General features: G+C 39.1%; 1 protein-coding gene across 1 annotated transcript in view; it reads left to right on the plus strand.

Moving 5' to 3' along the window:
• Positions 1-23,274, plus strand: part of LAMA3 (laminin subunit alpha 3) — a 105,980-nt gene that overhangs the window by 14,397 nt on the left and 68,309 nt on the right. Inside the window, exons 3-15 of the mRNA XM_066546446.1 lie at positions 2,215-2,332; positions 2,956-3,074; positions 4,630-4,800; positions 5,850-5,947; positions 7,754-7,869; positions 10,755-10,873; positions 14,624-14,714; positions 15,692-15,823; positions 17,230-17,292; positions 18,371-18,412; positions 18,545-18,682; positions 19,518-19,652; positions 22,632-22,678. Of these exons, the coding sequence (XP_066402543.1) occupies positions 2,215-2,332; positions 2,956-3,074; positions 4,630-4,800; positions 5,850-5,947; positions 7,754-7,869; positions 10,755-10,873; positions 14,624-14,714; positions 15,692-15,823; positions 17,230-17,292; positions 18,371-18,412; positions 18,545-18,682; positions 19,518-19,652; positions 22,632-22,678 (1,389 nt within the window). The remainder of the gene's footprint in view (positions 1-2,214; positions 2,333-2,955; positions 3,075-4,629; positions 4,801-5,849; positions 5,948-7,753; positions 7,870-10,754; positions 10,874-14,623; positions 14,715-15,691; positions 15,824-17,229; positions 17,293-18,370; positions 18,413-18,544; positions 18,683-19,517; positions 19,653-22,631; positions 22,679-23,274) is intronic.

Consider the following 23,274-nt stretch of genomic DNA (forward strand, 5'->3'; position numbering starts at 1 on the left):
TGACCAAAAGTGAGAACATGAAGCACATTTTTTTTAGGAGTTTCAGAACTATTATGCTTTCCTAGAATAATACTAATCTTTGCACTGAGTGGCCATACCAGATGACATGTAATGTCTGTATGGCCAATATCTCTACTCTAAAACTTGACAGTGAAGTAGCAAAAGTTACTCAGGCAAAGAGTATCAGAAACTCAGTAAGAGCAATCTTGCCACTGTCCCCAAAGTATTCACCTATTTCTGACAATGGCTAAAATCAAACTTTCCATCAGCATTTTGAGGGCATTACTCCACTTGTGCAGTCATAGAGCATAGGTTTTGACATGGCTCTGTCAACAGAATGGCTGCTACTTACTCTGCTCAGTGTTGTTGTCTAGTAAGTAATTTTTCCTATGGAGATAATGTCTGTTTGCTAATTTAATATCTCCGGAAGTAAAGCTGGTGCTTTTCAGGCTGCGTTTAATAGCAGGTTAAATTTCAGCACTAGCAGAAAAGTTGGGTTATTTTCCTCCTGGTTCTCTCTGCACTGATCTAAGTCAGCATCATTCAACAAAGCAAAAGTTTCTGAAATAGGTTTCAAGGTGCAATACCTGCTGCGGTGATGCCTTGGTGTGTGTGTCTAACTTTCCAGGGGCTTGCCCTGGAAAGTAGTTGTACATACTACATAGATGAATGCACAACAAAAAAATTTCACTTTTTTTCTTCTGTGATGTGAATTATTATCATGAGAACATGCTCCATGAAGTGCCTGAATTCCTTCCATTTCTTCTTGAGGTTTTACTTTCTACTGTGAATAGAGTATACAGGTGTTCAGAAGCTGATGTCTGAAACAGATGTGTGAGCATGGAGGCTGCATGTAACCATGGGATTGTCATGTGCAGAGCTGGTTAGGGACAAGTATTTCCAGGTATCTGTTTCACTGCATTATTTGCCATTTGCTTCTGTCTCTTGGTGGTCCCATTTGGTGTGACAGCTGGCTGACAGCTGAATGGGCCAGGGATGCCAAAAGATGTTGTTCTCAGTTCATGGTTGAGAGCTTGTATGCACTTGTGGTTTGGAGTCTAATGAAATTTGCAAAGTATTAGCTTCAGGGTTATGACATTCATGAGGTATGAGCAAAGATAAACTGCTTGGGTGTATTTGATGTGGGGGCTCTGGGAGCAGTTACTTGAGAAACTGCTGACTGTAGTCTCTCCCATCAAAGTGAGAATCTCCTGCCAACAGATGATTCTCAGTTGAGGTTGTCGAGGGGGAAATTCCAGTGCAGCTTCACTTTAATATTGAGTGTACCTCAGTATTGGTTCACTTTTATTGACAGCTCCATCCATGTCATGGTTTAATTTTTAAATGGCCCTTAGAATCAATCTGTGTTTAGCTTTTTATGTAAAGGTAATTTTTATTGATGTCCTGGTTTTTAGATAGACTGTGGACTATCCCAAGACACAGTGAGACTTCCTGTCTTCTAAGACCCATTTCTTCTCTAGTGTTTGGAAGCCCTCTGTGTGATACACAATGAGCACCTAAAGAAGCCAGATGAAACTCTTGGCCTTGGGAACCTTGAGCTAATGGAGCTCTTTGAGCTGTTTCAGACTGCTGTAGCTGAATGAGCTACCAGTTACAAAAATCTCTCCTGTGCTATTTGACCCCCACAAACTCTGGGGTGGCTTGCTTCCCTTACTTGGAAGGTCTGTCAAGTAGCAAATTCATCTGGAAATAATCTTAACATGAGGGAGTGGGTGGCTGGGATTATTATCAACCAAAGGAGTACCAATGTAAAGGGTATTTGCATTTTCTCTTCCATGATTTTGATATGCCTTAGCTGCAAGCGCAATTACGTGCTTGGAATGCGTCACAAATATCCCAGGGTGCTGCAAAAGCAGCTTAGTTGAGCGATACAACTTTTCCAGGTTGAGTACTGTACCCTTAACACACCCAAGCAATCAGTCAGCTGCACAACAGACTGGTTCTGAAATGTGGGAGATGGCGTTTAACACAGTCCTTTGCAGGTGTCTTAATGGTCTTGAACACATTGCCAAGTGAAGAAGCTAGCTGAGAATCTGGCCTCTGATTTTAGTGGGAATGAAACTGCAGAGAACTGCTCAGAGTTCTCCCTGTGCACTAAAGAAAAAGTGTTTATTTGCATTAGTTTTATTATTGCTGTGCTTTTTTATATTAAAAAAAAGCTCTTGACAAGATCTATGTATATTCTATTACCAGCTCTTCCATGTTGCCTATATCCTTATCAAGTTTGCAAATTCTCCTCGTCCAGACCTCTGGGTCTTGGAAAGATCGGTGGACTTTGGAAAAACTTACACTCCCTGGCAATATTTTGCTTGTAAGTATTAATCCTTGTGTCACTGGTCTTTTTGGGAAAGGTTTCTTTAATAATTTCCTCAGTAGCAGCAAAATTAAACCATGGGGCTTGCTGAAGATTTCACCTGCAGAGAAGACAGTGAATGTTAAATATGTTTATTTATTATTCTTTTCTTATTTAGCCACAGTAAATTAGTGATAGGAGTGTATGAGTATGGTATCTTGAAAGTGTAACTCAGCACATGAATATTTTTCACTTTTTTAAAAATTTCTGATTTGTTTTATTTCTCTTGTTTTTTGGGAATGTCAGAACTTTGGTGTCCTTCATCCCTTGGGACCCTGGAGTTTCTTGCAAAAATCAAAGTGAAATACAAATGCAAAATCTTGTAGTAGCTATATAGATTTTTTTTCTGGTGATGATATGAGAAATACTGTGCCCTGTCTTGTCAGGCATCACTGAATTGCTTAGGAAGAGGGATTATTGTTTTGAGGAGTGCCTGTTACTCTGCTGAGTGACCCAGTCACTGTTATTACTCTATTATTTGGAGAATTTACCTGAAAGCACAGGGGATACTTGTCTGCTAATTTAAATTAGAACAATAGGGACTATTTTATAGAAAATTAATTTTGTTCTTCCTTGACTAGACTCGAGATTAGATTGCTTGGAGCGCTTTGGAAAGGAAGCAAATCTTCCCGTGAGGAGGGACAGCGATGTCCTGTGCACCACCGAGTACTCTCGCATTCTGCCTCTTGAAAATGGAGAGGTAGGTGCTTTCAGGAAGGCATGTGTGATGCTGGAAGCAAACATCACTGCTTTCAGAAGTTTGTTGGAAGTAATTTTTTAGTTATGACTGGTTGAATCTCTATCAGTAAGTCCATAACCTAAACCTCAGTGAAATTTCGGGAGCGTGTCCTGACTCTTCTTAATTTTCACCATTCCCTATGGGGGTGGGAGCTGCTCAGGGAAACCTGATATTTGATATTTATCATCATTTATGTACCTCACTATAGCCATGTGCATTTGAAGGTCTTGACTTCATTTTCTGAATACTTCCAATGTGCATGGCAAAACTTGGCACACCAGAATTGCTCACATGAGTAAAGACTGTAGAAACAGATACTTACCATTCAATAGTAGCTTCTAAAAAAAAAAAAGCTGCATTTTTTAATACATTTTTATAATACAAAGCTACATGTTTATAATATAATAAAAGTATTTGGAAAACATTGCTTTGATTTTAGCCATTGTTCTTTGCTAGGCAGAGCTGTGACTTGTATTCTTGTACTACTTGAATGAATGTTAAACTCCTGGATGTGCTGATGGGTCCTCCTGGCATTCTCCTCTTAGGCCTGATGTTGTTAAAATCCAGAATTGAACTCCTCAAGAGTTATTCAGAGTTTTGAGCAGATGGATCTAGGGTTTCATATTAAAATAGAATTTATTTCTTAAAATATCTGTAAGATTTTCCTAATCAGATATTGTAAAGATTAATTTCCACAGAAGAGCACTGCTGGTGCCAATCCCTATTACATGCTCTATGATTTTTCTTGAAGGAATTGTGCTGCAATTGGAACAATCATCATACCCTTGTTACGTGCTTCAGAATGCAGGAGCCATTTGAAAATAGAAATGTTATCTGGATGGTTATAAATAAATTCGAGTCTTTTACTGAGCCCTGTACATCCAAACTAGGCTTTTCATTCAGTAGAGATTCATGATTGCTGAGTTACTGGCAGCTGTTTCTTTAAAAAATAAAAAAGTATTGGATCCCTTGTTTTGGAAGTCAGAGAAACCTGCTTTCATGTGAGGGGATTTTCTAAAGCAACACTGTGTACTTTCTTCCAGAAGACTATTAATATGCTCGCAGGCACTGGACCTGCTAACAATAATATTTTCCAGGAATGTTTATGCCTTGACCCAAAAATAAATGTGCTTTGGGAAAGAGCCAAAATCTGATGTTTTTAATCAGGCTAAACTTCCATTGACACTGTCAATTGTTCAAACAACTACTTGCAACTATTCCTATTGTTTTTTCCTATTAAAAATGTACTTTTTGCATGCTATACCTGATGTTTTCAGAACAGATAGAGGCACTTTTTTTTCCTGATTTGTTATATGGATAAGAATACAGGAGGCTCCAATGCTAACAACATTATTTTTCCCAGTATCCTGACTTCAGTATGAAATGCCTAATTGTTCCTGCAAATATGTTCAGAAACAATAATAGGTTTTTGGATTCTTTTGTTGATTCTGCTTTATGCTGCTCTTGGCACTTGGAGCTGATGTATTTAACAAGAGTGTGCTTATTTCTTTGTTAGATTGTAGTATCTTTGGTAAATGGCCGCCCAGGAGCGAAAAACTTCACTTATTCCCCTGGTCTTCAAGAATTCACAAAGGCAACAAACATCCGCCTCCGCTTTCTCAGAACTAATACTCTGCTTGGACACCTGATATCCAAAGCTCAGCGGGACCCCACTGTAACTCGCAGAGTAAGTGCTGTTGTCACTGAGGTGTAAATACCCAACAATCATTCCCAGCATGCTAGGGACCAAAAAATGGTCTGAGTGCTTCAAGTTTGCAGCATCCTGACAATGAGATTTGCATTGACCCACCTTGAAATTCACGTATTTTTCTCCAGGTTTGTTTGAGACAAAAAAGTAACTGGGCCAGCATGGATTTATGGAGGGGCAGTAATAATTAATGATTTTGTAACAGACCATTTTCATTCCCTGCTTTCCAATATGGAAGGAAGCTGAGTGCATCATGGGAGTATAAAGAGCCAAAACAAAATTATACTAAACTATCTTATTCAGAACTGAGGAACTAAATCTCTTCAACTTCATTTGGCACTATTTTCTGATATTTATTCAGAAAAGGTTTTCAGAAAACAGTTCATGAGTTCATGAAGGAGGAGAAATCAAAAGCTGTACTTGAAAGATGCTCTCTTTCCACAAATCTTTTGATATGCCTAGGTGTTTTCAGTGCATTTTGGGCTATCCAAGAGCTTGAAGGCCAGAGTTCCACTCCCATTCAGTGGATAAATATAAGGAAATACAGGGAACGCCACACAGAAATTTCACATACTCACAGAGATTTCAGACTTCATATTGTATTGCTATTTTTAACCTTTTCATTTTAAATGAAGATTTGGTAACAATTGGAGGAAACCCTGGGGTGAGACACCACACAAATGTTTGCACTGAAAAACATAAAGCTATTCCAGTTGTTTGACAGCACTCCCATCAAGTGTCCTTGCTGCCTTAAGTAAATTTTAAGACATTGCTCACAGGCAGAGGTAAATGCAGAATGCAGCTTACTTGGCAAGCAGCACAGCTTTAGTATGAGGAACTTCTGGTGTTATCCTGGTCATGGGTTGTAGGATAGATGAATGAAATATAAAGTGTTTTATTAAATTCCTAAAGGAGAGTAAAAATTTTTGTTGTAGAGACCTTCCAAATCTAGCAAACCTAATGTTGATATTTCTGACACAATACAAGCAAGGACAGATCTGTACATACTTGTTGTGCTTGTTCCACAGTATTACTACAGCATAAAGGACATCAGTATTGGTGGTCGATGTGTTTGCCATGGCCATGCGGAAGTCTGTAATCCAAAGAGTACTGCAAACCAATACCAGTAAGTAAATGGAGCCTGACATTTATCTGAGAAAAACAATACATGAGTGCTTTCAAATGACCTTTTCTTATTATAGAATTACGTAGTTTTACAGGGATTTTTTTTTCTTTATATATAAAAAAAAGAGAGCCTGCTAACGATTGGCAAGAAAACATGTCAAGGGTGATTGTACATGAAAGATAATAATAGAAAATCTTTAGGGTTTTTTTAGGTTAGGTTTTTCATTTTAACTGAAATACCAGTTCAGCAGATGGAATAATTTCTTAGAAACCCATAGTTCTTTGAGTTAAACATCACCTTCTGATGATGATATTGTCGGACTTGAGTTGATAGCACCTTCTTACATCAGGAATTAGAAGTCCAACTCAGGAATAAAATGATGGGAGGATAGAATGTAAGAGAATAGAGATGGTGCAGAAGGCAATCTCACCCCTGACGAGTTACAGCTGTGCTAATTACCAAAGAGTAGGAACAGGCCTGCCTTAATAGGCCACAGCTGTGTCCAATGAGGATGAGGCTATAAAAGAGGTGATTAGCTGGTTGAGAAAGGAGCTGGAATTTGTTGGCTGTGCTGTGAGGCGATGTCCATGAGAAATCACCAAGAAGGTATAAAAGTTTTATGATAAATTAACAACACAAAATTAGTCGACTTTAGGGAGCTATTGAGCAGTATAGCTGAGCTTATGCAAGATCCAATGGCTTTAGATCATTGCTGTAAAAACATAAAAACAAAATGAATGGAGTATTCCCTTTCCCTGTCAAGTTTGTGACCTCTGTGTTGATTTCATAAGGAGTTAGGTCAGGCTTCCTGGCTTGCCTGCTGCAGGGAAGTAACTATGGATAATCAGCCTGTCTCAAACATATTTTAAAAACCTGCTTTAAACCAGCTCTTGCTTTTATCCCTAATGGCATTAAAACAATCTTTTATTAGGGTGATGCAATATTTTCAGTTATGTTTTAATGAAAAGTAAGGGGGGGGGAGATGCGTGCCTCTGTTCCATGTGTCTGTGCTACAGAAAAATAAGTGAAGAAGGTGAGAAATCTATGCAAATAGGATGATTTTACTGGAAAGTTCTATTGCCCTTGCGTTACTAGACTTCATACATAAGAGAAGACTGTTTTAAAAGGCTTCTTGAGTCCCAAGGCCTTTGTTCCTCATGGTATTTAGTTGCTATGCAGGATGGTAAGACCTTGCTCATAATTAGATCCTACCTATTAAGTAGACTATTCAGCTAAATAAATCAAAAACCTTCTTACATTTTGTTGGTGAATAGTGTGCACTGTCCTAAAACTGTCTTAAAAATAACAGGATCAATTTATGATCTTGGTTTATGAAAAACACCAATAATATTATTGTAAACAAAGCATAATGGAAAAATTATGAAGGCATGCATTTAAAGATGATAAATATTTTGATTACTCTAGGCCAACAAGCTTGAGCCTTGGAATGAAGTTAAAACAAGATACACATAGTTTAGAATGTATCAGCTTGACTGAATAATCTACAATAGTTTCATTATCTAGTCTATGGAAACCAATTATAAACATTTTGTGTGAGTAATGTGTTCTAATAAACTCATAATCACATGATTAAAGTAATCAATCTTGAAGAATTTTAGAAAAGTTCCACGGTGTTCTAGTCTACTGATTGACTTCTCTACATGTGAGGTTTATGTCCTATCTTTCTCATACTGTATGTAAGTCTTGGACTGCAGCAAAATGAAGAAAAAACCAATTATTTTTTATTTAAAAACTTAAGAGATAAATTTTAAGCCTGGCTTCATTAAGAGGCTTTTATTTCTGTAGGTTTCAGTGTGAATGTCAGCATAACACTTGTGGGGAAACTTGTGATCACTGCTGCCCTGGATATAATCAGAAACAGTGGCAACCTGCAACAGCTGGGAGTACAAACATATGTGAACGTGAGTAGCCAAAAAGATGGTGGGTTAAAAGAGGTAGTGACAAGAGGGTGGGAATTAGCTGTAGTACACATGTTAATGGAACATAACCCCTTTTTTTTCTGTATAGGGAAAATGCTTTCCATACAGGAATAAAGAATCAAAACTGCAGTGAATATTATTTATGTTCTTCTTTCTTATTAAACAGTGGAAGTAATAATTTGTGTGAGAATGACATGAGAAAAGTAAAAGACTTTTTGTAGAACATTGGGTCAACATTTCTCCCCAGTTGTAACTGTCTGCTGACAGACTGTGGGTCTCCAAGCAGAGCAGAGACTGTAGGCACCTTCTACAGCTCCAAAATGTTCCTTTCCATCATCTAGCCTCTTGGTGTTTGGATTGCAGAGAGGTTGCTTATGGGTGCTTGAGCTGCCCTCCCTTCCCAGGCTGAGAGCTGCCCCTCACTGGCTGTGTGACAGTGGCTCAAAGGTTTGTGGTGGGGAATCCTGGTGATTCCATGTTGGTACCTCTTCCCATCCTTGTGTTTGGGCATTTGGAGGATATTAGCCCTACAGACTGAGCAGTCAAGCTGGAGAAGCCCATTTGTTTGCCTTTCTCCCACTCTCCCTGTGTTTCATTCTTAAATAAAGTGACAGCACGGATCCTCTTTTGGTGATGGGTTTATTCTGTCCCACGCGAGTGTTTTGCATCCCTGGGTAGAAGCCAGATGGGGTGGTGCAGAGCATTGCAATCTCTGTGCACAACCATTTCCCTTGTGTCTGGCCTGATCTGTCTTTCTTGAGAGTAGCATAGCCAGTGGGTACAAACTCTTTAACAGGAGAACCTTTTTTGAATGCCAGAGATATACCTATATAATTACTCTGAGGAATAAAGAGATGACTTGTTTAACTGCGGTTATTAATTAAACTGCAGTACTAAGACTTGGGTGGGGGGAAGGAGGTTTTGTGTGATTAAAATGTTTGATACAAGGTAGGCATGTTGGGACACAGTTTTTGAACAATATTTGAAACCTCATTCAAGTCCCTCTCTTTAAAAGGAAAAATTTCTTGCCAGAAAAGAGACAGACAAAGAGCATAAATAATGTCATGTTTTTTGAAGAATGAGTATATAGAAGATCACCTACAAGATTCTGAGCCAAAACCACTTTGTTTCTAACTAGCTCTGAAAAAAAATCCTTTTTAGTATGGATTGCTCCTAGCAGTTTGAGGTGATTTGTTGAGAACATTTGCCAGGTGCAGGCCTCTTTAGCTGGCAGCCAGTAGTGAAGGAATTAAAACAACCTTATTCAACTTTCCTGAAGCCTGAGATTCCTTGAGAGAAACTCTCTGAAAGAGGTCAGTGAAGCTTGTAGGGATCAGCCCAACATTCTGCTGCTAGCTTCCCGGTATGTATGGATCAGCAAATGGCCCCAAGTGGTGAAAAGGTGTTTAATGAGGTAGAAGGGGTTTCTATTCCCTGTAAGTGAAAGTGCTGCTACTGTAGTCAGAGCAAATTTCCCATTGCTGTTGGAAGACATAGCTGAGCTGTAGCTCACAGGTGGTTTGACCCTAGAGGCAAGGGTGGTTTTATTTACATTGTAATTATACATATATATAATATTCTACTTTTTTCCTTTTCTGACTTAATATCTTGAGCCAGCATCTCATTTGTGTCATGTTTTATTTTCTTGAAGAATTTTCTGAGTAAGAAAACCCAAAGATCTTCTTAGGGTATTACATCCTGGTTAGGGAACCCACTCTTGAACCCTGTCCAGTTCTTGTCAGCAGACCATAAGGGAGCCTGATGGCACCTCCTCAGCTGTGTGGTTGGTAATTTCTAGGAACAGTCTCCCTTATCCACAACTCTTCAGATAAAAAGGCATAGGGAGAATGCAGAGAATGATCCAGTTTCTCTTCTCTTGTCTGTATGATTATGTAGCAAGACACGGAAAATCCGTTGTCCCTGAGTTATGCTCCCAGTTGTGCCAGGAACTTGAAATAGAGTTTGGAAGGATTGCCTCCCATATGCTTCCCTCATCCTGACGAAGGGGCAGAGCCCTTAGTTTCTGTAGCCCATTGTCTTCCAGAGTATTGTCCCCCCTGTTCCTGATGGAGGGAGGGTTTCCCTAAACATGAAGTAATAGCTTTATCAAGTCATAACTTCAGGAATTTCCTGGGAAAGTAACTTCCTGTAATTAAAAGATCAGCTAGCACCCAGATGCTTGGGGAAGCCTGTTTTTTGCTACCTGCATTCTTTCAAAAAATATTCCCATTTGCCTCTCCAGCCAAGAAGGAAGATCAAATCAGAAAAAAAAAGAGGACATTGAATGAATTTATGGCCCCTTGGTTTATTCAATGTTTGTTGTTATGGTTGGTTTCTACACAGAATTATAGCCAAGTTAGCTGGTATATCTATATTCAGCTACAGTTGAATATGAGAGTTCTTAGGTGTAGATCTTTTTATTTGAATGTATCTTATCTAAAATTGTTAATTTTAAATAAAGGCTTAGTGCACATAGCATCAGTCCAGATGTATTTTTGAGACATGGCAAAAGAAACATTTGAGTATGTTTTTGATAATTTTAAAAAAACTACAGTGGCCATTTTTCTGGATCTTCCTAGTTGTGCATTTATGCATAACTATATAGTTTTGAGATGGTACAACCGTTGCCTTCTCTGGTAAGACTAGCTGCACATTTTCTTCATGCCTACATTATTGTACTATGTTTTTGGTATGAAAATCCAGTTGTTTATAGGTAACTATGTACATTTGAGTATACTCCAGCCTGAATGTATGTACACAAAAAAAAAAAATCTAATCTACTTTTAGACCTCGGCTGGAGGTAAATGCTGGAGACTGCTAAATTCCAGCTTAATGAAGAAAGCTAACTTGGAACTTTACTTTTTCAGCCTGCAATTGTCATGGACATGCCACTGATTGCTACTATGATGCTGACGTTGATCGGCGTCGAGCAAGCTTAAACATCCACGGGCATTATGAAGGTGGAGGAGTCTGCATTAACTGCCAGGTAAAAAGGTCATTTTGATCAGTTTAAAAAAATGTTCACACCAGTAGTTTTGGGTCTGACCAGTCCGGATAGGCCCATTTGTCTGATGGTGTTACTGCTTGTTCTCAAAGTGTGGAAAAAGGCGCACGAAAATAATCTACCTTGTTCAACATTGCTTGGTAATGTGTGAAAGGCACGTAAAAATTGTATTTTTATTTTATAAAAATTGTATATTTATTTTATTATGCTCTGTCCTGTGGGATCAAAATAAAACCACACAATCAAAGCAAACAATTTGATCAGCTATAAAAATTTCCTTTCCTTTTGTTACAAAGTCTGCCATTTCCCTCCTTAACAGAAGGAAGGAAAATTAACCAAATAAAATGCCAGCTCAAGCCAGCTGGTTCCTTACTTCAGCAAAACACAGAGGACTCTCTCTCATCAGCAGAAATAAAGGAGGATCTAGACTATACCAAGATGGAAAGTTATAGATATTGGGAAAGCAGAGAAGCATGCAAGAGCCCTCTGGAGTCCTTTTGGACTAGTGCTCCACTCAAACCAAGGCTGGAATGCAAAACTATATCAAGTTGCACTGAGAAACATGCAGTTGAATTCTGCAAATTTCTGAGGATGCACTTTACACACAGTCTGAATCTTTAACAGCATTCAATCACACTCCTGTTCAGCAGGAATTTCCCCAATTGCAGCTTGTGATAGTTGCCTTTTGGGCTTGTGCTGTGCTTATATGAGAAGAGTTGGTTCTGTCTTTTGTGTAGAGGAAAGATGCCTTAGGTAGAGGAAAATAGCCATCAGGCACCTCCCTCCACACCAACCAAATTCATTCCATCAGTTTCCTCTGAAAACTGAGGGGATGAGCTCCATAACTATCTTAGAGGCTCCATTGGATTGAATCAAAAGTTGTAAATTTGGAATCAGAGACTTTACACTGTGTCTGTCATAAATAGATAACGCATTTTTGGAAAGAACAAGAATTTCTTTCATTCTGACTTTGTTCTACTCTGGCAATGACTATGAGGAAAGATCAAATAAGACTCTGATAAAGATTTAATCTTGGCCTTATCTCTGTGGGACTGAACTACTCGACCTCCTGAGGTCCTTACAACCTGAGTCACTCATTGGTTCAGTGATCTCGGGGTTAAATAAATCCAGACTTACTTGGAAGTCTGTCTTTCTTTTGCTGTCAAGTCATCTGATGTATGACAAGCAGCTGACCAGAATTTTGCATTGCAGGAAAATTATCATCGGTTCTATGTTTCCTGTGAAATCTATGCATCGTGATTCATGTATTACCATGTTGTGCATTTTAAAATATAGCTGTATTCAAGCAACAAAAAAGGCAAATATCCAGTATAGATTTATTTTCCATATTCTTCCCACAATATAATCAGATATTGTCCAAAAGGCAGTCAGAAGAGAGTAGCGTTATTTTTACTAACATGAGTAGAAGAAGTGTTCTTTGTCTTCCCATTGACATTTCTGTGCAGAACTTTGTCCATACAGTCTAGTAAGATTTACCATGTTGGTCCTTTCTATCAGCTCTTTGTTCATGAAAGAACATTTCTTTAAATACTACTTCAAATATAGAAAATAGCAAAATTAGTCTAATTCTACAAATCCTGGTTATATGACTGATATGAATTGTTTGTAATTAATTTTGTGGAAGTTAAGTTGGATTAAATGAGTTTAAATCCAATTATAGCTTTCTTTTTTTTCCTTTTATTTTCATTGACAAAAGGCATGAATTTTACTTTACTTTTTCTGTTTGTGTCAGGGGAAAGCAAAGTTTTAGGAATGGATGCCTGAATGAAGAAGTGATATAAATGAAGTGTTGCACAAAAAGATAGAATCAGTTTCTTTAGAGTATGATGACAGAGGAGCTCTGGAAACCACACAATCCTACTCAGAGTAGGTCTAATTAGACCAGGTTGCTCAGGAACTCATTCTTCCAAGCTTTGAACTCTTCCAAAGATTGGAATGCCACAGCTACTCATGACGACCCGTTTTGGTGTTTGACTGCCTGCATAGCCTATTTTGTCCCTAACATCTAATTGAAATTTTTCATGTTCCAATCTGTGCCTGTTGCCTCTCATCCTTTTTTTGGTGCACCTCTGACAGGAGTCTGGGTCCATCCCCTCTGTATTCTCTGATCCAGTAGTAGTAGGTAGCAATAAATTCACCCTTCTCTTCTTGATGCTGAAGAAACCCAACCATCTTCTTGGATGTCATGTGCTTCAGTCCCTCACCATCTGCATGGGTCTGCCCACAGCACCTGTTGTTGTATCACAGGGGTCCATGAGGTGGATTTGGGAATATTTTGCACTGGGTAAACTATGCTGGATATGTCCCATCACCTTCTTGTCCTTTGTGTGTTCTGAATTTGTGCATTGGATCTCCTTTGCCACTGAGCAATGGCTCACTACCCTCATTAGCTTTTTTTTTGCTGCTCCACTTCTCTTGGAATTTTTCTTTTTGTGCTTCACCTTCCTTGCTAGTTTTAACTCTGCTAAGCTTTGGCTTTCTGAACTCCACTATTGCATATATGGGCAATGTCTTTGTATTGCCACCAAGTAGCCTGCCCTGCTTCCACCTTCCATGCACTTTCTTTTTGTGTTTGAGATCAATCAGAAACTCTGTGTTTATCTGTGCTGACCTTCTGCCATGCTTTCATGTTGGAAAGAACTGTTCTAGTTCTAAGGAGGCTGTCCGTGAGAGTCAACTCTCTTGGTTCCCTTTCCATCCAGGACACTTTCACACAGGATCTTGTCAAGCAGCTCTCTGAGCAAGGACAAATCTACTTTTCAGAAGCCCAGAGCTGTAATTCTGCTATTTTCTTGTTTGCTTGTCTTTCTTTCATGTATTCAAAACACCTTCTGGATTACCTGCACCTTGCTGCCTTGTCCTTCTGGCATCTTCCTGAAGCTCTGTCTGGGCTGGGGCCACTGATGTGCTACTGGAGTGAGCAGAGCTGGAGAACATGCAGAGTCCTTAGTGCCCTGCTCATGAACTGCTCACCAGTCCAGCCAGGAAATGCCGTGTCCCTGCTCAGCCCTGAATTGCAACACTCCCTAAGGAGGAACTAAACAGGGAGTGGGAGCTGGGAGAAGTATTTTGGTTGCTCCAGGGCAGAGCTTCCTGCTCTGGTTCCCTGGCTCTCGTGTCTGTGAGCTCATCAGGGTGCCTCATGACCATGATTTACTCAACTTGTACTTGCCATCACTGCTCTAGTTTAAATTACTTAGGGTTTTTTTCTTTTTCTGGTGTGCCTAAACCACATATTTATAGAGACAGACATTTTTCTAGTGGAAAATCTATTTTGTGCTGGCTGGACTGTTCAGTTTTTGATTTCTTCTGGTATTGCTGATCTTAGACAGAAGATAGTCAGAAAATTAACATGTAGTATAAGAAAAAATTAATGTTGCAGTTTCTTGAACAATATATACATGGTGATAAGAAAGTAGCCTAAAAGGAGGTATTTTATGATATAAAGAGTTATTTTTTCAAAGGTTATTTTTAATGAGAGGAGGGGTTTATTGTGCTTTAAAGAAAAAATTCAGCTTCTTTATGTGAGAATACAATGATTCAGAGCCCTGTAGAGAACAGGTGGTTAAAGAACACCATGATTGACTCTTTATTGGAGTCTTATTCAGTTCTTAGTTGTGTATAGAAACAGTGTAAAGGATGTTATTGTTTCTTAATTCTTCCAGGTTCCTCTCTTTATCTTGTACTATCCTTTTGTTTTGTTTTGCACAGCATAACACAGCTGGGATTAACTGTGAGAAGTGTGCAAAAGGTTACTATCGTCCTTACGGCGTTCCAGTGTGGGCTCCTGATGGTTGCATACGTGAGTCCTTCTCTATGGAGTATCATCTCCTGGTGGCTTGAGGGGTTTGGGCTGTAACCAAGGCATAGGACGTGTCTTTGTGGAGGAAAAAATGAAAGGGTGGGCAAAAAATATTGGGAGAAGAGCTACAAATGAATTTCTATATTGCTTTAAGCCTTTTAAATTATATTCTTCTCAACTTATGTGTCATATGAGCATATTGAGAACAGCAGAAAGATAGAAAATAAGCCATAAAAGGGTACAGAGGAGATAGGATCATGGAAACCTGGGATGCCGTTACACACCCCACAGTGAGGAGGATCTCAGGACCCCTGGGAAGCCATTCTCATCTCCTGTTCTCATGATCTTGTTTCTCTTAGCTCTCTGATGTACACATGAGCTATCCTTTGGCCCTTGGTCACTTGAAAAATTTATTCTATAGCTTAAAAGGTTACAAGGATCACTACTGTGATCTCATGCAGTGCTGAGCCCATCGACTAATAAGTGATGCAATAGGGTAATTACTAATAGAACATTTGCAAAAAACCTGAGTACAGGTAGGAGGAAAGTGTTGGATTACAAAGAGACTGAAGGAGATATGACAAGCAGGAGGAAACTACAGTTGTGTTTGGGGATTGAAAGGAGTGGGAAGTCAGCAGAGCTGTGGTCATCGTGTTGCATGTAGTGTGTAAATCAAAGTGAATAGAGTGGTGCTTAGCCTGGACCATGGAGAGAGATGAGTGGTTGCCACAGAAAAATTGCTGTGGAGGAACAACATGCATCTTTTGGAATTAAAAACTCCTAAACACTCTAAGAAAATAACATGGGTTTTGCTTTTAAAGGATGTATTGGTGATATGTAAGTACTTGGGAAATGTTAACTCTTTAAATAACAAGTCATTCAATCTTCAGGTTTGTTGTTACAATGCCCTTGTGCACTGCTGTAAAAGGCAAATTGACTATTTTCCAGAGTGCTTAATTGCTGATATTTTTACTTAGCTTGCAGTTGTAACTTGGAGCATGCAGACGGCTGTGAGGAAGGGTCTGGCCGCTGCTTCTGTAAGCAGAATTTCCAGGGAGACCACTGTGAACGCTGTGCTGATGGATTCTATGGTTATCCATTTTGTGTCTGTAAGTATACAAGTAAAATTGCCTCTTTTTCTGTATTTTAAATGTGCATTGAAGAATTAATGGTTTTCATTGCTCTTGACTTGGTTAAAAAGCATCTGGTATTTCAGCTTCACATGTTTGTATTCTGATAAATCAGTTGTTACAATACTGAAGAGAGTTGGGTTATTTAACAAAATGGTAGTGACTTGAAAAACAGAGATTGTGCTGCATTGTCCCAATTCTGAAATCATTTGAGACATCAGGTTTACAGCCTGATGAGTGAGCTGTGAACTCAGTGAGTTGTGAACTCCAGTCCTAAAGCCCTGGACAAATTGTTTAAACATGTGTCAGGATTTTCAGGGATAAAGACCACCTGCACAGAGAAGTAGAACATGACTATAATGACTGAGGGAGAGAAAATGGGTGTGTGTTCTCCTTGACACCTCCTAGGATTTGGATCTTGCACCTCTGATAAAAAGTGCTTTTCCCATAAAAAAATTACATATGAAATAACTGAGCAGAAAATATGTAGCATCAGGATTGCTGCATAAAGGCTTCTGACTCCATGAAAGGATTGTAGAAATGCATCAGTGGGATGTTTTGTGCCTTCAGGAAAGATGTGTTTCTGCCAGCTGATAAAAGACAAGTGTTGATCTGGGACAAGATCTGAGGTCTGACTAGAAGAGAGGTACCACTATAGAAACACAAGAAGAGTGAAAACAATACAAAACAAAGGAAAAAAACCCGTGTGAAAATTGAATGTTGTTTGAATTCAATGGCTGTGATAGAATACTGTCTGTACACTGTATTCTATATTATCACATCTCATATATCTTCTTGATTGAAATCTGACATTTTTAAATTAGTTCAGCTCAGGTAGACATTGATCTGAGTCCACAGGTGCGTGTAGCTCATTGATTTGGATCCCATCTGAATGCAAGAAAATTTAAGAATGGGAAAGACAATCTGGACGACTCTCAAATAAAAGCTCCTAAGATGTACATGTCATAAATTATGGCAGTTCATGTAGCAGGTAGTAATGCCACATAGAAGGAGATGGACCTTTAGCTGGAAGCAGGAAATGTGAAATAAATATGGAAATCCTTAGGTAATTTTCACAATGCTATTTTGTGTAAGAAAGCTTTCTGCACAAAAGGATAAGGAGCAGGAAAGCAACCTGGTGTCATTTCCAAATGGTGTCTGGCCTTTCAGACTGCTTTTTCAAGTAAGGAACCTTGTATCTGATTTGGGAATCAAAAGTCTCTTACCTCTTTCCTAAGAAAACTAAAGTAAACTAAGCTGGAGTTGGTTACTAGAGTCATAGGAATATCATGCTCTTTATTGATGGTAGGTAACTTTATTTTTGTCATGATTTTAATAAATTTAATGTGTTTCCAGTGATCTTTGCTGTTTCTTTTGTTTTAAAGATAATCCTGTATATCCTTCTACTTCTTCAGTTCCAAGTGATGCTGTGGCTGGTGACATAATAGGCAAGTTCTTGGTGGTTTTTCTCTATTTCACTGTTTTTCCCCATGTTGCTATTTTTCACTGTTTCAATGGTGCCTATCTTTTGTAGAATACTAGAATCATTAGCTTGATTTTTAGGTAGCAATTTTGCCTCTGTTGGTGTTTATTTTTCAAGAGAACCTTTGTTCTTGCCAGAAGTTCATCATACTATCACATTTACACCAAATAGTTAGGTGAGCTAGCTCCAGAAGGAGTTATGGATCCAAACAACTTTGGCGAGCCTCTGGCAAACATCTGCAGGAGGAGCTGAACATCTTGTTTGGTGCGCTTAAGAACACATCCATCAGGAGTTTCTGACACGTACAACTTTCTGACATGGCAGCCACTGCTTTGTGGTGTCAATCTCTTTCTTGAGGCTAGCTGGCTCTGCCTCTGGACTGTCCTCTGTCACCTGGCAAATTGTATGTGGCCCTTAGCAGTGAAGGACTTTGATTTCTAAGAAAGCTTCATATTTCTTGTTTAGCCCACTGTAAAGCTGCCTGAAATCCATCCAATGATTCCCTTGGTGGGCTTATGTTTTTTAGCCTATGCTATTGTTCTGCGCAACAGAGGCATCATCACAGCTAGCACTTAATCACTTGCATACTTACAATGCACTTCACCTTGGTACAGCATCCAAAATAATTTCCCTGGTCAGCCTCTGGGTATTCTGTTGCATGTCCCCTTTTCTCACAGATTTTTTAAAGGAAGAAGAAAAAAAATCCAAAAGAAAGTGAATAAATGTAACTGGAGAAAATAGATCTCGAGCTCTTTACTATTCCAATGAACAGCATCTGAATTTGAAGACACAAAAAAGGCAGCTGCTTCTAAGTGGAAGTTTTAGTAGAAGTTGTAAATTTTTGCTGTCAGACTGAGCACAATTCCAGATTGTGGTTTTTTGAATGAGATTTTGCATGTAAGACTCAGTAAATACTACTCGTGAACAAAAATACCCTATTTGTCTAAGTACTGATCTATTTTTCTCTACAAAATTACAAGGAATTCTGGGATTATATGCACTCACTTTGTTTTTTTCTTCTTTTCCTTTCCTGTTTTAACTAGAAGGAGGCTGCAAACCAGGGTATTTTGGCCCCCAGTGTCTGCGTAAGTGGCATAGTTTCTTTTGACACTTGGAGCCTGTGCTCCAGGATAAATGCCAACCTGTGGCTTCCAAGGGAAATAAGAGCTTTAAGATCATAATACTGCAAATGTTTTCTTTACAAATGTGCTCTTCAGCGTGCCAGTGCCATGGTGCAGGAGTGCTGGGCAGTGACTGCGATGGGAGTACTGGGCAGTGCAGATGTCGAACTGGATTTGGGGGTTTTTCCTGTGATACCTGTGCAGCTGGCTATTTTCAGTACCCCTTCTGCCAGGGTAAGCCAAACATTCCCTTTTGGCAAGCATATCCAAAACACCAAGTTTTATACTGAAGGATAGAGTTATTTTGCCATGGAGATGTATTCATAACAGGCTCTCCCACAACTCACAAAAGTCAGAGAAGAATAATGTAATGAGGGGAGATTTTGATCTAAAAATTCCCCGGTTTCCTTGGTTGCTGTCTGCTGTTTGATGCAGCTGCCAGACTCTAGTTTGTGTTTGGATTTAGTAACATTGATTAAACTTAGAATAAATTTGGAAATATTTCTGTTACTTATCCTTGGAGGTTTTTTTTTAAATATACTTAATGTGAGTTTGCAACCTCACTTTGATGCACAAAGCTACCCTATCTAATCAATGCTATAAAACTGATTGGTTTTGAACTTTAATAGAGGTCTCTGTGCTGTCTTTTTAGGCTATTTATTGACCACTCCCACCCAAGATTGTAAATCTAAACCATGAATTGTTTTGCTTCAGTCCCAGAAGTGATCGAACTACTCTCAATAGTTGGCAAACCACTTGGAATTGATAAATCAGACTTTCAGTGGGGCCAGGCCAAGTGTAGTGCTTTGACACTGATAACTGAACTTTGATCCAGCTTCCTTGCTCTTTAATGTTTTCCTTGTTCCTGAATTGTTACAGATGTGAGCAATCAATAAAAGCTGTTATGAATCCATATAAATCTGATGAGAAAATTGTCGTACTGTTGAGCATCGGGGAGCAGGGAGTTGCTTTTACTGCTATTTTTTTCAAATGTATTTTTATTTCAATAAAGATAAAAGAAGAGAGCCTGTACACAGGCTGCCTCTGAAATATCTTTTCTCATTGGCAGAGTGTGAATGTAACTTGATGGGTACCCAGCCTGAAGTCTGCGATTTTCTTGGGAGGTGTCTTTGCCGCTCAGGGGTGGCAGGACTTCAGTGTGACAGCTGCCAGCCTGGCCACCACTCGTTCCCTGCCTGTCAAGGTAAGGCTGCTGATTGCATGTACAGCATCAAACACGGCCCTGAAAAGGCAGACAGCAGTGCTTTCCAGAACAGCAGACAGACCAGTGTTCATAGCAGAAGCGGGGCAATTCTGTCTTGTGCTTTTCAGTGAAATCCTCATAGATTTTAATTCTCCAAATTCAGGCCTTTTTTTTTCCCCTTGTAGTCAGACTGTTTGAGGTACCCTCAGACAGCACAGCTGTCGTACTAATAACCAAAGCATTTGAGAGCTGTTCTCCCATGGAGGCCCACAGCAACAGGGCACACTTGACTGCTGAGGAACCAGCATGGCAGAACTGTGAAGCACTGCAGAGAGTCTTTGGGGCCTTGTTTGGTACCAAAGTTTGTTGTGTAAATCTGAAAATCTGAAGCTCTCATTTTGCCCTTCGTGGTGGCTTCTCACTTGTTTTAAGATCATCTGACAGGAGCTAACCCAGCCCCTGTCCATGTAGGCATAAAACATGAAAGATTTCTATGGAGTTTCCCACCAAGGACTAACCTGCTTTTTTACAAGACAAGGAAATTAATGGGGTATAACTTTTGAGTATTGTAATGGTCTTGTGTGTGTACAAAGACTCCCATCACATCCTACTTGGCCCTAAGTTTTGTCTGCCTTTAAAGTGAATGAGAGAGAGGGCCCTTAATCCTTACTGATTTTTCCATTGAGAAGGAATATAGAATATTGCAGAGTTCTGGTATGTGCTTTCCTGTGCTGATTAACAAGTTTCATGTATAAAATGATGATTTGCTTTCTTCTCTCTTATTTTTGGCTGTTGACTATGTCAGTCTTCTTCCTTTGGGCTTATATAGTTATCTCCTATAAAGGGACAGCAGAGTTCTTTATGCCCTCATGCCCTGGTTTCAGCTGGGGTAGAGTTAATTTTACTCCTAGTGCTGTGTTTTACCTTTTTTCCTATCTTTTCCCCATCCCATGGGTGGGGTGTGAGTGGCTGTGTGTACCTATTTGCCAGCTGGAGTTAAACTGTGGCACCTTGCGAAGATGGGCCATGTTGTGTTACCAAATCAATGGGTGGAATATAGAAACACCATGTGATTGTGGGTTTTATGGTCTGGAATAGATGAACATTTTTAATGAAAAACATAAAATCAGGATTCTGCGTTGGTACACAGCGTTCAGTGGTTTTAAAATAACCTTTTTTATTTTCCTAGAGCAAAATCAAGTAGCAATCTTAAAGCAAATCAACCCCGTATTGAATATGTTTGATCTTTGAACACCAAAAGCTGAAAAGAGACATAAAAGCTTAAAAGAGCATGCAAAAACAAATTGTAAAAGACAGATAAAAATAGTTGAAACCACAGTAAGTGGGATTACTCAGAACTGCTGCAGTTCACAGTTTGCTCAGTTAAAATGAGCTGCCATGGGTTTAAACATAAATTAACACAGCATGCTGCAAGCTGTGGGGGAAAGTGAGCAGCCCAGCCTGATATTCCTGTGAGGAATCATCTTCAAAAGAGAGACAGATCTATATTTTTTGGGCTGCTGTGACTAGAACTACTCGACTACACGACTCTCTGGTCATGACTTGTTGAACTCAATAGAAGCTTTATACAAATAAAGCAATATCAAAACAAAGCCTTTAAACAAAACACTAATACTTAAAATTAGGAGAGAATGCTATATGGTAGTCAAATGACGGAGGACTCTAGTGTAGGTATTGTTCTTGGAAGCTTCAGTGTTTGTATTTCTCTTACACTAACTTCCTAGCAAGCCCTGTGTCTTTCCAAGCATCTTTAAAGTAAACACAGCAAAGTCAGATGTCTTTGACTGCAGCAGAAAGAGGAACCAAAAGGGGGAACCAGAAACATGAACGTGTAGCAGAAGACAGTGTTTGCTTTGTATTTCTGTCAGTCAGCCATTTCTGGCAGTCATAACATCCAAGTGGTTAACTGCAGCACTTCATCTTGTACCTGGGACAGCTGGGATATCCAGATGGGGTCCCATTCCTGCACCTGTGCAGTGTGACCCTGTGGAGCATTCCAGCATCATCTCAATAAAATAGCAGGCCTTGTCTTTAGCTGTTAGCCCAAAATAGTGGTAACTCCATAAGAAGTTCACTGTTACAGTTGATAACATGCTTTGAATATATTTTTAAAAGATTTTTTCAAGTATTTCTGTCATGTGACATTCCTCCCAAATGTAAGATGGATTTATGTCCCTTACATGTGTTTTACAAGGCATCAAACCAAATCTCTCAGCTGTGAGTTAACAGAACTGCAAGAACCAAGATTATCAGTGGTTGAGGACATAATTGCAGAATAATTGTCTGTTTTGGCATATTTATTTTTGCTGGCAAAATTATGGTTTGTTTGGTTTTCTGAACATAAATGATTTATATTCAAAGGTAAGTTTTTTAGCAAATTCTAGATTTAGACATGTATCTGTTCTTTTTTTTTCCCTCTGTGCAGCATGCAGTTGTGATGGTGTTGGCTCATTGGGGAATACCTGTGGTCCTGGAGGGCAGTGTCTGTGCCACAGTAACTATGCTGGGCTGAGATGTGACCAATGTGCTCCAGGATATCACAGCTATCCCAACTGCTTGCGTGAGTAAAACCCTTCCCTACTTTTACTGGGATTTTCCTTCCTATTTCTGCAACATGGAAGAAAATAAATAGTCTCAAATATATTTCCAGTTAAAAGATTTCCATTTTGATGGCATAGGAACTTTAGGAAAATATCTGTCAGTTCCATAGGCTAATGCTCTATTTTCCAAGTGACTGCTTTGCATACAAGCCCATATACTATAAATCAGGCTAAATGCACATTAAAAAATCATTATTAAAGGCTTCTGCTGTCTTGGCATTTAAAGTATTTGAGTCTATCCAAGGTAACCGTATTAAAAAGCCCTTTCAAGCTCACACTGGCTACATTGTGCTTCTGCACTGCTACATTCCACAGCCTCTGTTTTCAAAAGATCTTTCAATGTGTTTGTTTTATAAAGGTGTCAACAGCGAGTGTGACCCTGCAGGTAGCATTGGTTCTCATTTTGTAAGTATTCTGCCACTGCAGCTGACAGTGCATGTTAATCATTCATGTGTCTTTGCTGAACACATCCAGCTCATTACTCAAGCCCTGAAGCCTGCTCTTAGGCTCTAAAAGAATTGCAGGAGCTTGTTTGAAAGTAGGAGTAGAAATAAACTTTGTGTTTTGCTTTTTGATCATACCAGTGTGAAACCTTGTCAAGGATGGGGGTTTTTTGTTTTTTATATAAAAGATATACAATCTGTTTATGTCTTTTTGGTATACTCTTAACACTAACATATGCATGAAGATATAAGCCTGTGCATGTCTCAAAGACTTTCTGGGTCTGGGTTGCAACAGGCCTTTCAGCATCAAATTATTCTTGAAAAATCATTGCATCTTTGTTGCCATTCCACTATTATTGTTATTAATGCGATGGTGGTAATTATTGGTGTCTTAATAGTGTCTTGAGATGGTGTCTTCCACCAATAAAGATTAAATATGAAAATGAATTAATGTTTTTAAGGAAATACTGGGGTTTATTCTTCGTACAAACCAGTTAATACTTCAGAGCACTTCTAATAAGGCTATAAAAGAATTGGAAACTATGTCCTTTGGGACCT

The sequence above is a fragment of the Molothrus aeneus genome, chromosome 1 (assembly GCF_037042795.1).
Source record: "Molothrus aeneus isolate 106 chromosome 1, BPBGC_Maene_1.0, whole genome shotgun sequence".
Taxonomy (NCBI): domain Eukaryota; kingdom Metazoa; phylum Chordata; class Aves; order Passeriformes; family Icteridae; genus Molothrus; species Molothrus aeneus.